Here is a 16,113-nt window from a genome sequence, read left to right as displayed (position 1 = left end):
TTTTTTGGTGGAAAACTGGGGTGCTATATCATACTGACTAAAGAGGACAAGGACAAACCCAAGTTGTTATCAGCATTCAGTTTATAAGCCTGCATCTGTGATCGTATAGGGTTGCATGAGTGCGTGTGGCATGGGCAGCTTCCACATCTGGAAAGGCATCGTCAATGCAGAAAGGTATATTCAGATTCGAGAACAACTTTAGCTCCCATCCAGGCATTATAACTTTCAGAGAATATCTTGCATTTCTCAACACGATAATGCCAGACCACATGCAGCACCAATTACATCATCATGGCTGCATAGGAAAAGGATCCGGGTATTGAAATGGCCAGCCTGCAGTCCATTTCTTTCACTTATAGAGCACATTTGGCGCATCATAAAGGGGAAGGTTCAACAAAGAAAGCCCAAGACAGTTGAACAGTTAGAGAGACGCCTGTTAGACAAGAATGGGACAGCATTCCTATTTCAAAACTTGAGAAACTTGTCTCCTCGATCCCCAGACGTTTGCAGACTGTTATAATATACTTTATATATAATATAATATACTTTACTTATACTTTGTGTGAGATCGAGGGATTCTCACTCATTCGCGCCGACAGAACTGAGGCGTCGGGGAAAAAGCAGAGGTGGGGGCGTCTGTATTTACATTAATGACAACTGGTGTCGTAATTATGCGGTGCGGCTGACCACCTGCACCCCCGACGTGGAGCTTCTCTGCTTGAGTCTGAGGCCGGGTTACCTGCCGAGGGAGAAACATTTTCCTCTGCGCCGTGTACGTTCCGCCCAGCGGGAACGCCGCCAGCGCCGCCGCCTTCATCTTCGACTGCGTTCAACAACAACTGCGACGGTGCCCGGATGCCCCGGTTTTCATCTTAGGAGACCTCAACCACTGCAAATTGGAGCTGTCTCTCCCAGGTTTTCATCAGTATGTAAAATGTGGAACAAGGGGAGGCAGTGTCCTGGACAAATGCTTTGGGAACGTGAAGAACGCATATGTGAGTAGAGCCCCCCCCCCCCTCTCTCCAACTCAGACCACAACACAATTCACCTCATCCCAACCTACAAAACGGCTCTCAAACGCAGCAAACCACAGAGAAAGACTGTTAAAATCTGGTCTCATGACAGCATTGAGACCCTTAAGGGAATGGAAGTGGAATACCTTTCATGGGCTGGATGTGGATACTGCTGCTGTGACTGTAACTGACTATATTCAATTCTGTATGGACAACATCATACCAACAAAGGAAATAACTGTTTACCCCAACAACAAACCGTATATTACTAAAGAGGTTAAAGACTGTATTAACCGCAAAAAAAGGGCATTTAAGAACCAGGACAGAGCCCAGCTCAAACTGGTTCAAAAAGAACTCAAGCACATGCTTAAAAAAGCAAAAAGGAACCACAAAGAGACTATAGAACAACACTTTGCTGCTAACAACTCCAAGAAAATGTGGGACACCATGAGGAGGATCACCAACTTGACTCCTGCTCAAAAAGGTCTCAGCACTCTAAATGACCTCCAGAAGGCAAGGGAGCTGAATGACTTTTATTTAAGATTCAAAAACCCAGGACTTCTCCTCTGAATGTGGGGAGGTCCTGAGGTCCATTTCAGTGAATGAGCAGGACTCAAGGCTGGTCATTCATCCCCATGATGTCCAATCTGCTTTTAGGTCTGTCTGCACAAAAAAGGCCTCAAGACCAGATGGGATATCTGCCCTTTTGCTAAAATCCTGTGCAGAGGAGCTCACAGCGGCATGGCAGCCCATCTTCCAGAGATCTGTGGACTCACACTCCATTCCCAACCTGACTGTGCAGTCAAGGTCACAGATTGCCAGTCTGGCGCGGACTGCCATGAAGATCATGGGGGTCAGGAATCATCCTTCCCTACAGATGCTTTATGAGCGGTCCGTCACCGGACTGGCACAGAAAATTGTAAATGACCCGACTCACATTCTGCATCATGAGTTCCAGCTACTGCCTTCCGGCAGGAGATTCAGGGCCCCAAGAACCAGGCTGAACCGCTACAAGAACTCATTCCTGCCGACATCCATCAAACTGCTTAACAACCGACATTAACTCAGTGCAATAAGATATATATATATATGGTGCAATGTTGTGTACATACCCATGTGTGTGTGTATATAAGTGTGTATATATATATATATATAAGTGTGTATATGTGTGTGTGTATATGGGTGTGTGCAATGTACTTCTCTACACATGTATACTCCTGTGAAGACTTCTGGGAAGTCTTCTACTTATTGTTGCACTTCTTATTTATTTTCTTTTAATTTCTTTCTATTCTGTTGTTTTCTCTTACTGTAAACTGCAGCTGGACGGAGTCCAGGAAAAAGTTCCCCACGGGGAAAATAAAAGTATATCGTATCGTATATCGTATCGTATCGTATAAGAAGAAGGGGATGCCTCACATTGGTGAAAATGGCCTTGTCCCAACTTTTTTGAGATTTGTTGACATGGAATTTAAAATCAACATAGTTTTCCCTTAAAATTATACATTTTCTCAGTTTTAACTTTTGACCTGTTCTCTTTGTTCTATTCTTAATAAAATATTACAATTTGGCTCTTCCACATAATTGCATTCAGTTTTTATTCACAATTTGTACAGTGTCCCAACTTTTTGGGAATTGGGTTTGTATTATTATTGTTGTTTTACAATACACATATGAATCTTTTAAGAAAATATATGTACAGCCAGACCAACACTTTATAAAAACAGGCCGACTCACCTAGACGCAAAGCTACAACAAGCCCCCAACGGCCGCAGCCGCGCTCACTGGCCACCACTTGCGAGGAGCACACACACAGTTGGCACCTGGCGAAGTGACTCAGTCAGTGTCAAACATAAACTCAGAGCAATGCGTGACCAAGTGACCGTTTATGCTTTGTCAGATTGTCGTTTTGTGAGCAATAAATAATAAGCAGTGCTGCAGCAGCCAATTAACTACAAACACTAGCGCACAAGCTCATCAACCCACAGGAGTGCACGGGCTGCACAAGCCCCCTGGCTACCGTAGTTGTAGGATCTTGCTACTAGCAGGATATAGCGAGGGAGAAAAGAGAGAAAAATGTTGAAAAGAAAGAAGGCAGGTGAGAAGGAAATGGGTGGTGCCCAAAAAAATAAGATGGAAGAAAATAAGAATGGTTCATGAAAGTGCAACCAAATGTGCAAAACTGACCGAGCTTTTTGAGTGGAGGAAAGAGGCCACAAGATGCTGAGGCAGGTTCCAGTAGCACGCCGACAGGTAGGCCCGGTGTAAATCACATTTAATATGGCTCAATATTAGACAAAGTAGTCCATACATTTATTACAAAGATTTTGGTAATGGAGCATCATTGAATGATTGTTGTTGCAATGCTCACCATAATAAAAAAAATCATCAAGAACTATCTGTGATTTGATCACAACACAGTTAGCAGTTAAATACTGCTTCCGTATTGTTTGATATGTGGACAAATTAACTGGATTACTTTTACATAAGCACGTGTGTGTGTGTGTGTGTGTGCGTGTGTGTGTGTGTGTGCGTGCGTGCGTGTGTGTGTGTGTGTGTGTGTGTGTGTGTGTGTGAGTGGGGGGGGGGGGGGGACTGGGTGTCTCCAGTCATGGTAATGAGGAGGTGGTGCCGTTCTTGGAGGAGAAGGAGGAGGAGGAGGAGGGGGAAGGTGTGTTGGCCTCATTGAAGAAGGACCCAAATGAAGCAGGAGCTACTAGTAAGCAGACTGGGTCGGCAATTGTTCTGTATTATGCGTAAAAATAACTGTTACAAAATAATTTTATGTTCCAAGTACAATAAAACTGAATTGGAAGTGGACTGTGAGTCATCGATTTTGTGGAGCTACTCAGGATGGGATATGGATGTTTTTTTACTCAATATTTTTGATTTGATAAAGCTTTTGCCATATCCTCTTTTTTTTTTAGTACTGCTGTTACTGGTTAATTGTTGTATGCTTTGTTCATTGCGTGTTCAGTTAAAAGGGGGTTAAACTCCTACAACTCAAGAAGAGTTGGCTAAAAAAAATTATCTTGTCTACAAATCTATACCGTCCTGTGTTTTTTCTTTTTTAAGACAAAAAAAGGTTGTGCTTTACCTTGACTAGTTTTGCCGACGACTGCCGCCTTCCTCAGAAGCTGTCAAACTGACAGTTGTGACGTGTCTTATCAGCTGATGCTCCTAGGGCGTAGTCGGCATGGCGAAGCTGTCATATGACGCCCCACCGGCGTAGTCGGCATGGAGCGTCACATGCTTCAGCGTAGTTGGCGTTTGTTACTGAGTTTATGTGTGTCCTTATAACAGGATGGCATATCACATGAAGAGACTCACAGCCACAAACTTTGGTTTTGTGTTGGCAGCAGTGAGAAGGAACTCTTACCCCTCTCTGTTATTCAAAACAGTGCTTGGTCAATACAGTCTCAAACAAGGAGCTCATGTAAGCGATGACCACTAAGTGATTCTCATCATTGGGTACTGTATTGAAACACATTCTATAGTCCTGTTTTGGCGTTTTAAAAGCTACAACTTCAGCTGCTGTCAAAACAGAAGTGATATATTTATTTTACTCCGATCTCTTCATCAATCTTGGCCCTTGACCTTTTTAAATTTTCAGATTTGAGCCTTTTCATAGATATAATTGATTTGGTAAAAAAAACACACACACACACAAAATGATTGATTTGACGTCACCCTAAAACGTCGGGTTTGTTCATTATTTTTGTTCAGCATAAGACTTCCTGCCAAATTACCTCCATTTTAACCACATTTTTTGAACGCATATATGACACTTCTATTACATAATTTCTGAAATATATATATATATATATATATATATATATATATATATATATATATATATATATAATCAGGACAGGGCTTGGAAAAAATAATGGGAAAAAAATGATCAGATATGTTTGTGTTGCCAATGTGTATGGAAAACTCCCTGCCCCCAGGCTTTTGATTGGGGAATTGTTCATGAGTTCATGAACAAAAGAACAGTACACAAAGCGCACTGGTGTTACAGTCCAGGAATGTGGAGTGTTCCTGTCTGACAGCGGCCTGCTTGGTGGTTCCCCAGATGGGATGGTATCTGATGACTGCATCATTGAGGTAAAATGTCCTTGTGCAGCCAGAAAGAAGACCATAACTCAGGCAGCAGAGGCAAAGGACTTTTTTTCTCAAATTGGATGAAGATACTGGCTTAATGAAACTAAACTACTGGCATCAGATTCAGGGAAAGCTGTACCTGACAGGAGCTGGCACATGTCACCTGGTGGTATGGACTCCTCTGGATGTTGTAATCTTGCTCATCCATAAGGATCCAGGTTGGGCTAATAGCATTACTGTTTTAAAAACATTTTACAATGATTATCTCCTGCCTCACATTCTATCAGATGGTAAGTGAAAATTTTATCCATCCATCCATCCATCCATTTTCTTGGCCGCTTTTTTCCTCACAAGGGTCGCGGGGGTGCTGGAGCCTATCCCAGCTGGCTTCGGGCAGTAGGCGGGGTACTCCCTGAACTGGTTGCCAGCCAATCGCAGGGCATGAAAATTTTATCGACCATGCAATATTTACCCGTTTTCGAGAAGAATTTTCATTTTGAACGTTGAAGCCTGCTGAAACATCCTGGAATTTTATTTTACTTTTAAGATGTATCTGTGCATTTGTAGCAGTTAAACTGCTGTTTTGTGTTATGTTTTATTTATTATTTAATTTAAGAAGCAGTAACGAAGAAACAAAGTTGTTGTAGTTTAAATAAATGGAGTGGGAGTGACATAACCAGTGTGAAGTTGTTGTTTTTTAAATCTAGTTCAACTGATGGTGAACTGAACACAAGTGTTTTGATAATATAATATTCTTACAGACAAACACAGACAGAATTCCACATTTATTTCTAAACATTTCATTTTAGAAAAATTTATTATCGAAGAAAAAATAACCATCGATACGTTTCATATAGACAGGAAATTCATGCTATTTCACAGAGGATGGGTGTCTGTAAATTTGTGAGACAAATGCCAACTTTCAGTATCTTGTTGGCATACTTTTTATACTGATATAGAATATAGGACAAAATGTGAAATGTTTTCAGACGCTGAATGGAACGCTCCACATGAACTTTGGCACAGGCAACAAGTCTGTTGTGGTTAACTTCCTCCATTGTGAACTTGTCGGTTGACAAGGAATGTTGGGATGTTCAAAGAGACACCTGCAGGCAGAATGTCACCAATGGTGAAGCCTGCTTCGAGCTATTCAAGTATTCCACAGTCTGCTATTATTGCTCTGTCTGATGTGCTTCCACCATATAGGTCACTAGCAAAGGTTATTACTCCACTAGGTGCTACTCCAATCAGAACTTTAAGCGTAGTACATCCTTTGTAATGACTGTATAGATGACTTTGGGTGTCCAAACTTTCTGTTTGAGACGGCCACTTCAGTACGGTCTAGCACAATCCGACAATTGAGAAATGGCTGGAAGCAATCTGGCAGGGAGGTTTGGTTCTTGGATCTGGTGGGGGTTTTTTTTCCCATTATGCCAACATACAAATTGTCATACAGGGCACTGGAGATGGTGATGAAGATGTTGGTGACTGGGGCAGGAGAGCAATTAAATCTTGTAGAAAGGTCTAGGACACCACAATTCACCCGTAGCTCCATCAAAGTCAATAGCAACTGATCAATTTTGGACATTCCAATCGAAGTAATACTGGAGATCAAATTTAGAAAGCAGCGCCTCCAAAAAGAAGACTGTGGCTGCATCTGGCAGGCCAGTGTAATAGTTAATTCTATCAGGGGAGGAGGAGATTTGACGAAATAAAAATGTTTGTTTTTGTTTTTCCAATTGTTTCTTTAGTTTGTCATTTTCTTTTCTGAGCATTTCATTGTCAATTTCAAGCACCACAACAGTCAAACATGTTTGCTTTTGTTTGTCTAATTCTTCCTTCAGTTTGTCAATTTGTTTTTTGAACCTTTCATTCTCATTTTCACGTCGTCTTTTGAACAGTGTGAAGGTGACTTGGACCTGGTTCAGCTCTTTCTTCATCCTCTAGGGTAGCATGTAGCTTTTTCCTTTTACGTTTGGTCGGATGGTAGATTTGGTTGTGGAAGGTTTTTTCCTCATTCCAGGCAAACCGTGTCAGCGGCCGAGCTGCTTTTCCATGAAGAAAATGCCATCCACAGACCCTTGTGTTCTGGTTTGGGGTGAAATCTTTATGCCTAGAAAAAAATAAAGAACATTACTTAAAATAAATAAGTGGCTCTCAACAACATTGAAGTAGGTTCTGTAAATTCAGAACCAACTTGCTGTATATAGACATACTTGAGTGTTTGTTTTTGCATTCCCCATTAAAATGTAATGATTTTCTATACAGCACAAATTCTGCAATCCTTCTTGTGTTAGTGCAGGAGATATTGCAGTGGATCTGGCTCCAAATGTTTAAATATCTGTCTGATGATTTCCCCTCATCCCCAACAAAAACAACAATTTGCGACTTTATATTTATAAATAGTAATTTTAATCTGGTAAATAATGACTTTATTCTCAGAAATAATGACTTCAATACTATAGTCACTTATTTAATCTTGTTACTACTGTGATGGCCTTTATTCATGTAAATATACTTTGATATTGGTAAATCATTACATCATCTTGTAAAACTGCTCATTAAAAACTTACATATTGTAAATAATAACTTAAATCTTTTACATTACGATTTTAATCTCCTAAATTATAACTTTTGTTTTCCTAAATGATGACTTTATTTTCGTATAATAACATTATTTTCATATATAACTTTATACTCTTAGATATGACTTTAAAATCATAATTTTATTTACTTTATTCTCGTGAATGACTACATTAATCTCTACATCTGTGATTTTTTTTCTTCCCTTAATGTGGCCCCAACACTTTTTCATCATTATGAACAAGTATCGTTATCTTATCTACGGTAACGTTTAGCACCAATACTAGCAAGCTATAGCTTGCTCCTGACGCTAGTTATCATGAATAGAGAGGTTCATTTTACCTTATCAGTGTCAGCCATCTCCTCTTCTTCTTTTCATCCAGAGGAAAGCGGTAGTAAGATATAATTTTATTGACATTGTTTTTGTTATTACAACACGGGACACAGCACTGCACCATTATATCAGGAATTGGTTTGGACACGGAAGTGACGAGTTTGGCCATGATGACACTAGCCATCCCCATAGAAGGGTGGTAAAAAAGTGGCAGTACAGGTCGGATATTTTAGGACCCTTTTACAGTAAACACAAAAAACACATAATTTACCCAACTAAAATTAACCATAATACATGGTAGAAACTTGGTTCATGTGTGCATAAATAATAGCAAATATAGCAGCAGTGGGAATACGAAGGAGAGCTGAGAAAAGAGAATGTGATGGCCAACGGCTCTGATGCTTAGCGCGTGTGCCGCATTAAAAGGAAGCAAGCCTATTTTTTTTGCGCTTGTGTGTGTGTCTGCAGTGGTGCTGGGAGAGAAGGGCATGGGGGGGTCATCGTAACCCCTCTTGGCCCTACTGCTGTTGAATGCAGAGCAGGCAGCATCAGGCCAAGGCAAATGACTACAAGGCCTCCTCAGTGACTGCAGCACAGGCTCCACCGGGGGAATAGCCCAGCTTTGTCAGCTTCTCTCCACAACAACTCAACCCAAAGAAGACAACCTGCTAGTCTACCAATCCAAACAACCGCCTCGTGATCTTTCGAGTGAAAGGTGTGATTGTTGTTTGTTACAAGCGACTTTTATCTCTGATTCATTTGACTCTGAAAGGACATGTTTTCTGAATCAGGGGTGGGGAGACGGCGTGGCTGGGGCGGTGGTTTGGTAGGTTTGTCTACCTTTTTACATCTTGTCTTTATTATAAATACTTCAAAATGGAGACACACGCACGCACGCCGCACACGTTATAGTAAGCTAGCCAATAGCAGCACAATAGAGACATTAATATTAAAAAATGTTCCCTCATTAGCACGTAGCAACATGATTGAGGAGCAAAAAAGCAGACTAGTAATGAAAATAATGTGTTGATGTTAAGTGGTAGAAGGTAAGAAACGTTTCACATATCCTGGTAAAAGGAAGGAACACTTTCACTCAACTAGAGAGACATACCCTGTGACTGGATTGAGAAGGACAACGCGCTCCGCTCGACTGCTTGTAAGCAGGGGAGGGTGATGGGTCGAGGTGAATCAAACCATTTTCAATCAAATGGGGGGTGTACTGTATTTTTGTTTAAATATTACTTTTAAACTCTTTGGTTTTATATATTTGTAAAATCACCCCCCAAAATGGCCTGAATACGCATCTGTTCACTTCTCTGTTCTCTTTTACTCCCCTCCAGTCGGGACCAATATGTTCTTTAAAAAAAAAAGAAGAAGACATTTAATGCTGTTAACTCATTCACTACCAGTCACTTTCACTAAAGCAACCCCCTTCGCTCCCGGCTGTTTACTGGATTTTGACAGATTTTGCGAGGCCCAGCAAATATTGTGTTTTATTGCTATAAAAACATGGACTCTACCAAAAGAAAGATTAGAATATTTTCTTTCATCAGGAAAAAATGTGTATTTCTATCTGTTTCCATTTTGCAGCAATTAGCATTAGAATATAGCTAAATTTCAACATTATTCATGAATCTGTTGAAAACACTGGGGGAAAAAATAGCTTTTTTTTGTAACATGGCCCTGGTTGATCTCTTATACTCTGCTGCCACCTTTTGTAATAACTACCATTGCTTTAAGTGTCCTCTTTGCAGATGGCATTGTGATCTGTAGTGAGAGCAGGGAACAGGTGGAGGAGAAGCTAGAGGCGTGGAGGTATGCCCTGGAAAAAAAGGGAATGAAGGTTAGCAAGACGGAGTATCTGTGTGTGAATGGGAGGGACCCAAGTGGAAGAGTGAGGTTACAGGGAGAAGAGACCAAGAAGGTGGAGGAATTTAAGTATTTAGGGTCAACAGTACAGAGCAATGGAGAGTGTGGAAAAGAAGTGATGAAGCGTGTGCAGGCAGGCTGGAACAGGTGCAGAAAAGTGTCAGGTGTGATGTGTGATAGAAGAGTTTCAGTTAAAACGAAAGGAAAGGTTTTAAAAAAAATATATATATTATTATTTTTTTTTTTTTTAAAAGTGGTGAGACCAGCGATTTTCTTTGGTCTGGAGACAGTGCCACTGAGGAAAAGACAGGAGGCAGAGCTGGAGGTGGCATAGAATAGATAGAATTAGGAATGAGTACATCAGAGGGACAGCACATGTTAGAGGCTTTGGAGATAGTCAGAGATGCCAGACTGAGATGGTTTGGACATGTCCATAGGAGAGATAGTGAGTATATTGGCAGAAGGATGCAGATGCATTTCCAAATGCCAGGCAGGAGGTTTAGAGGAAGACCAAAGAGGAGGTTTATGGATGTAGTTAAAGAGGACATGAAGGTAGTTAGTGTGAGAGCAGAGGATGCATAGGACAGGGTTAGATGGAGGCAACTGATTCGCTGTAACGACCCCTGAAGGGAAAAGCCGAAAGGAAAAGAAGAAGAAGAAGCTTTAAGCGTCCTCTTCAGGTCAGAAGCAGTATCTAAGCTTTCTGTATGCTCTAGCATAAAAAAACATATAAATAAGTTTTTGGGACCATGACAATATTTAGAATAGTATGTTTTTATGTTTTTGGGAGCAAATGAGTTAAGCATGCCATGCTACAAAAAACATAGAAAACACAATATTAAGGAATTAAATAATACAATATAATTCTCAACTACTCCAAATGGACCTTTTTCACACAAAAAAACAAAAAATATGTCATCATTACGTCACTCACCTTCCAGTCCTTATATTAAGCGCTAGAAGCAAGATGGATCACAGAGTAAATTGTACACTATCTCAAGCATTTGCCCAAAATCACTTTTGCAGATGTGGAAAATAGCACTGTACATGAAAACTCCATCAGGAAAAAAAGAAGAATGAAGAAAGGGTGCACATTTTTCCACAAGAAACTCATCGAAAAGGGGACTGTCTAAAACGCTTTATGTGTGTGTATCTCCCCTAAGGTCAGAAAACATTTATGAATGAACTTGTGCCCAGTTCAACCTCTGAAAATCGTCACATTATTTTTGATTATATTAGCATTTAGTCTTCCGCCCCATAGACGCTCACTATAAAAAACTACGACCAATCGCCACCAAAATTGACATGCACATCTCTAACTTAGACCCACATCAATCTCTTAAAATAGCAATATGATCGGCTCAATAGTTTGGATTTTATAGACGTTAGGTGTTTTCTTCATTAAGCGACATGACAAATGTGCGCACAAGAGCCAGACAGCATATGCCTATAAAATCCCAAATACTGCGCCGATCACTTTCATATTTTCAGAGATTACTGTGGTCATACATAGATATGTGCATGTAAATTTTAATAACAATTGCTTGCCAGGACGCTCGCTCTCTTGCAGTATATTCGTTCCATCACCATCAAATGACCATATATCAAAAATTATTTGTTTCCCCCATTCGACTGCAGTACACACCTTTTGTCGTTCTGAATTCTATAGTAGTTGGCAGTGGTGCACCAGTAATGACTGCAGCTTAAATAGTGATATATGATATATGTTATAATAGAATAATGAAATACATTTAATTGACAAAGATTCAGAAAAATCAATGAAAATAATAATAAAGCTTTTATTGTTAAATGTTGCCGTTAAATGTAGAATATCGTAGTAAAATGTTTTGCAGAAGACGTATCAAGCAAATTAAAATCTAAACAAGTGTTGTTCAAAAACGCTGTCCATCTATAATTATTAGGTGAAGTGAATGCAGATTTACAATACTTTTTAAGTAAAATATTGTCAAAATATCGTTAGAGTTTTTTGAAAAGATATCAAGATTTTTATTTTTTTAACCTATATCACCCACCTCTACTACCCTGCAAGAACTCCAAATGGTCTGTGTCTAGTGAGAGTTGGGAAAGATAAATGCACGAACTATGTCCCAAACCCAAAGCCAGTCAATTATTCATATCCAAGAGAGAAAAGTGATATTTCAAAAGTCATTTTTGTTTTCAGTTGAAGCATTAATATGACTTAATTCATTAACGTGGGAAATTAAAGTGAAGGGTTGGCAGATGTTTGAGATGGGATGCTAGTTACAGTGCAAATAGACACACAAGCATGGATACAAAAAACACACTAATACACTTAAAATGTGTCTGTACTACAGTAGGATGGGAATGGCAGAATGCATGCACTGAGACGTGAATAAAGACCATTTGCTCATGGATTCATAGGCTTCCGTCATCCATTATTTAGCATGGAGAAAAGCAATTGATTGGTGGTTGGATTATTTTTCTGACGTTTACATGGCGAATGGCTGAATTTGTGATGATTTTTTTGATTGTTTGATAAACACTTGGCAGGCAGATCGGTGCAGCGTCTGCAGTGATGCAGACTCTGTATTGGTCCGTTGTGGTGAAGAAGGAGCTGAGCCAAAAGGTGAAGCTCTCGATTTACTGGTCGATCTTTTGTTCCTACCCTTACCACGAGCTGTGGGTCATGACCGAAAGAACAAGATCCCGGACACAAGTGGCCGAAATGAGTTTCCTCCGCAGGGTGTCCAGCCTCTCCCTTAGAGATAGGGTGAGAAGCTTGGTCATCCAGGAGGGACTCAGGGTCGAGCCGCTACTCGACCACTTTGAGAGGAGCCAGTTGAGGTGGCTCGGGCATCTGGTTCGGATGCCACCTGGACGCCTATCTGGAGAGGTGTTCCGGGCATGTCCCACCGGCGGGAAGCCCCGGGGACGACCCAGGACGCGCTGGCCTTGGAGCGTCTTGGGATCCCGCCGGAGGACTGGTTTAAGTGGCTGAGGAGAGGGAAGTCTAGGTTTCCCTCCTAAAACTGCTGCCCCTGCGACCCGAGCCTGGATAAGCGGTAGAAAATGGATAGATGGATGCATGGATGGATGATAAACACTTGGTCTTGACGTTGCACAAAGGTCACTCCTAAAATTCAGAAATCTAAATTACAAAACATATTGCAAAAACACTAAATGCAGAATAATTATCCAACCAGTTTTGCCAATTCCGCAGCAACAGGACCTTTCCCTAATCCTGTATCAGAAACATGCTATTGAAAATCCATTTATGGATAATTATGAGAGTGCTATAGATTCCAATACAGCAGAGTTTGCCTCAGAAGACAAATGGGAAAATCACCATCACCACCACCACCACCACCAACAACAAAAGTCTCTCAAAAGCATTTGCCCTCCATTTAAAAGCAAAATGACATTAACTCATGTCTATTGAATTTGCTAAATGACCCACATAAAATGAATTTGCCCCCCAGGGTTGGAAAACAATTGCAAAGGCGAGTGTTCCATTTACAGCAAGTGATTTGAATGATCAGAACGCTGCAGTGCTTCCTATCAGCCAGAGAAATGGGTCAATACGCTGAGACTAAGTGACATGGCTGGCAGCCTGTGTCCTCGTGGAAGGCTGGCAGAAGAATTGTAGTGAGACCCTGCTGTCATTGGGTCAGACAGAATTGCAAACACAAACAGAGACGCCGCCTGGCTAGTAGGTTCAGTCCAAGCTAGACCTCATTTTTAGAGGGAGATTTTGCACATTTAACCGAGAAAACACACATCTTGGCTGTCACAACCCACCAGAGCCACAAGACCTAACTGGAGTGTAAAGGTCACTCTCAGACATCTAGAATAGCTGTTACAAAGGAATGTGACTTACTTTCAGCATTAATTGACATTGTGTCTTTCTCCCAGGACACAACAGTGATGTAGGCCTCCACTGAGGCAGGGATAATGCACTTGAAGACTGCCACATTGCCTCTCATGGCTTTCTGGTCCTCCACCCGAACAGTGTAGGGCTCCCGTAGGACTGGTAGGGAGGTACAAAGAGGCAATTTCAGTACAATTTTGAATTCTGGAAAACTAGAGAATCAAACATTTCTGACACTGACGTGCAGTGGAACACAACTTTGAATTTTGAACATGCAAATCAATGTAGGCAACCTGGTTTTCATCAGAAATTTGATAGACAACTACGAAAGCATCCTTGCTATAAATCCTTGTTTTGGTGGATGTTTCATGCTAAAGAAGGTGATAATGCACCAAAACTATTTGCCAACCTCCAAAATAAAGTAAATAAAGTAGAAGAAGAAGAAGAATACAAAGAAGAAGAAGTCATAGTAGTAGTCATGGCAACTAATGTAGTAGTAGCACTAGTAGTAGTAGTGGTAGTAGTAGTCGTGATAGCTAATGTAGTAGTAGTAGTAGTAGTAGTAATCATGGCGACTAATGTAGTAGTAGAAGTAGTCATGCTAACGAATGTGATAGTAGTAGTCTTGATAACTTATGTAGAAGTAGTCGTAGTAGTAGTCATGGCAGCTAATGTAGTTGTAGTTGTAGTAGTAGTAGTAGTATGGTATATTTATCTATAGTTTGATTATTCTATGTCCTCATCACAACCTGTTCTTCATGGTGTCACAATATATATCTCCTCAGTTTTAACTAACTTTGGAGGATCCCCAAAAAGATTATTTACACTCAATTGCTTTGAAGATATTGACTATAAATACGTATACCTCAGATGCTAGAACGCTTATCAAGGTCATCATTCATGCAGAGATACGAACCAGCCTTAATGTGGACATCTTGGCTCCTGATTCTCCCTGAGGGGTTCTCCGCTGTGCAATAGTAGGTGTTGTCGTGGATGAGTTTGCTGAAACTGGAAGGGGGGATATGGAAGATCTGAAGGGTGCCATTGGAGTGCACATGGCGGATCCCTGGCACATCATAGATCTCCTCACCAGTGGCCAGATACCAGCGCAGTGAGACAGGTGGCACACCTACTGCGGGACAGGGCACCAACGTCCCTGTGGTGCTGGCGAACACTACCTCTTGCACAGATGCATTGACAAAATATAAGCTGGAACGTAGATCTTCACAGAAAACTGCAAGAAAATTGCATTCAAAAACAAAATGTTAGAAAATGTCTTCAAAAGGTGTACTTTGCAAAGCACAATTTATAGAGCTGTAATAGATACAACTCCAAAAGACATTATAGCATTTCTTATTTGCAAGTGAATTTTGCTGTCCTGCCAGTGTGTTGATGTTCCTTGTTTTTTCCCGTTGGTCCTCTGTGCTCACGACAGTGGAGGAAGCTTGCATGAGTGTGTCTATGGAGATGCACTGCAGTAGGGCCACGAGAGAGCAGAACTGGCTGGTGAGCAAATGAAACACCAGACCTCACACAACCTTACACACAATTGCATGTGTGAATATCCAGTAACTTCATGATGGCCATCCTGAGCATAAATGATGAATAAGTGTACCATATTGTATATTTTGATGTAAATGTCATCATACAAGGTTGTTGTAAACTCAGTGTTATCAAGGTGTGAATTATGACTGAAAAGTAAAGTAAATAAACCCTTGCATTGATTTTACAAGTTGTAATTGTGATTGGTTAGATTGTGCTGTGTTGCTGCCCTGCAAAAATACATTTAACTCATTCACTCCCAGCCATTTTCACTGAAGCAACCCCCTTCGCTTTACTGGATTTTGACAGATTTTGCCCACAGAATACCGGAAAAAATTGGTCCCATTTTGCACTTCATATTGTGCATTCTAGTGAATTTTCAGAGTAAAAATGCCTCCATTCAACGCACGTCCCGTATTGTTGCATGAGAAATGGCTGTTGCCCCTGGCAACAAGCGACATACGATGCACGTCGTTGTTGAAATCCATCCGTCCGCACCATAAAACGAGTTATAAGCGGCGCGCACACACACCAACACCAAATGGCCAAACCCGCCTGATGAGGGGAGGGAGATGTTTAAAGTTATATTTACAACTCCGGGAGTCTGTCTTCCGTAGACATCATGAGCACCTCCTACAGAACTGCGAGATCCCGCGAAACGGGACATTACGAGAATTGCGCCTCAGAAGCGAAACGCTCTTCAATAGAAACACCGGCAAGTCAAAATAGTACAATATCGCTTTTATTTTTGCGAAAAACTGTAATGGAAACACAGCGAGTGATCGCTCCAATGCTTCTCGCAACTTTACTTTCAAAGC

General features: G+C 40.9%; 1 protein-coding gene and 1 pseudogene across 6 annotated transcripts in view; both read right to left on the bottom strand.

Moving 5' to 3' along the window:
• dscama (Down syndrome cell adhesion molecule a) overlaps nucleotides 1-16,113 on the bottom strand; it is a 191,747-nt gene that overhangs the window by 139,833 nt on the left and 35,801 nt on the right. For 4 of the 5 annotated variants that reach the window (XM_077545955.1, XM_077545954.1, XM_077545951.1 and 1 more), the window contains exons 2-3: nucleotides 14,670-14,987; nucleotides 13,763-13,912 (exon numbers count right to left, since the gene is read on the bottom strand). The exons of the other annotated variant lie outside the window; for it this stretch is intronic. In XM_077545955.1, coding sequence (XP_077402081.1) covers nucleotides 13,763-13,912; nucleotides 14,670-14,987 — 468 coding nt within the window. The remainder of the gene's footprint in view (nucleotides 1-13,762; nucleotides 13,913-14,669; nucleotides 14,988-16,113) is intronic. 5 annotated transcript variants of the gene reach the window in all.
• LOC144035886 (uncharacterized) lies at nucleotides 5,890-13,895 on the bottom strand (annotated as a pseudogene). The gene is made up of 4 exons (XR_013288525.1): nucleotides 13,763-13,895; nucleotides 8,043-13,018; nucleotides 7,017-7,230; nucleotides 5,890-6,934 (listed from the first exon to the last, which is right to left on the bottom strand). The product of XR_013288525.1 is annotated as an uncharacterized LOC144035886 (transcript).

This window comes from Vanacampus margaritifer, chromosome 16, assembly GCF_051991255.1.
Source record: "Vanacampus margaritifer isolate UIUO_Vmar chromosome 16, RoL_Vmar_1.0, whole genome shotgun sequence".
In the NCBI taxonomy this organism is placed as follows: Eukaryota; Metazoa; Chordata; class Actinopteri; order Syngnathiformes; family Syngnathidae; genus Vanacampus; species Vanacampus margaritifer.
The sequence above is the reverse complement of the archived record's forward strand: the minus strand, read 5'-3'. Positions and strand labels throughout refer to the sequence as shown.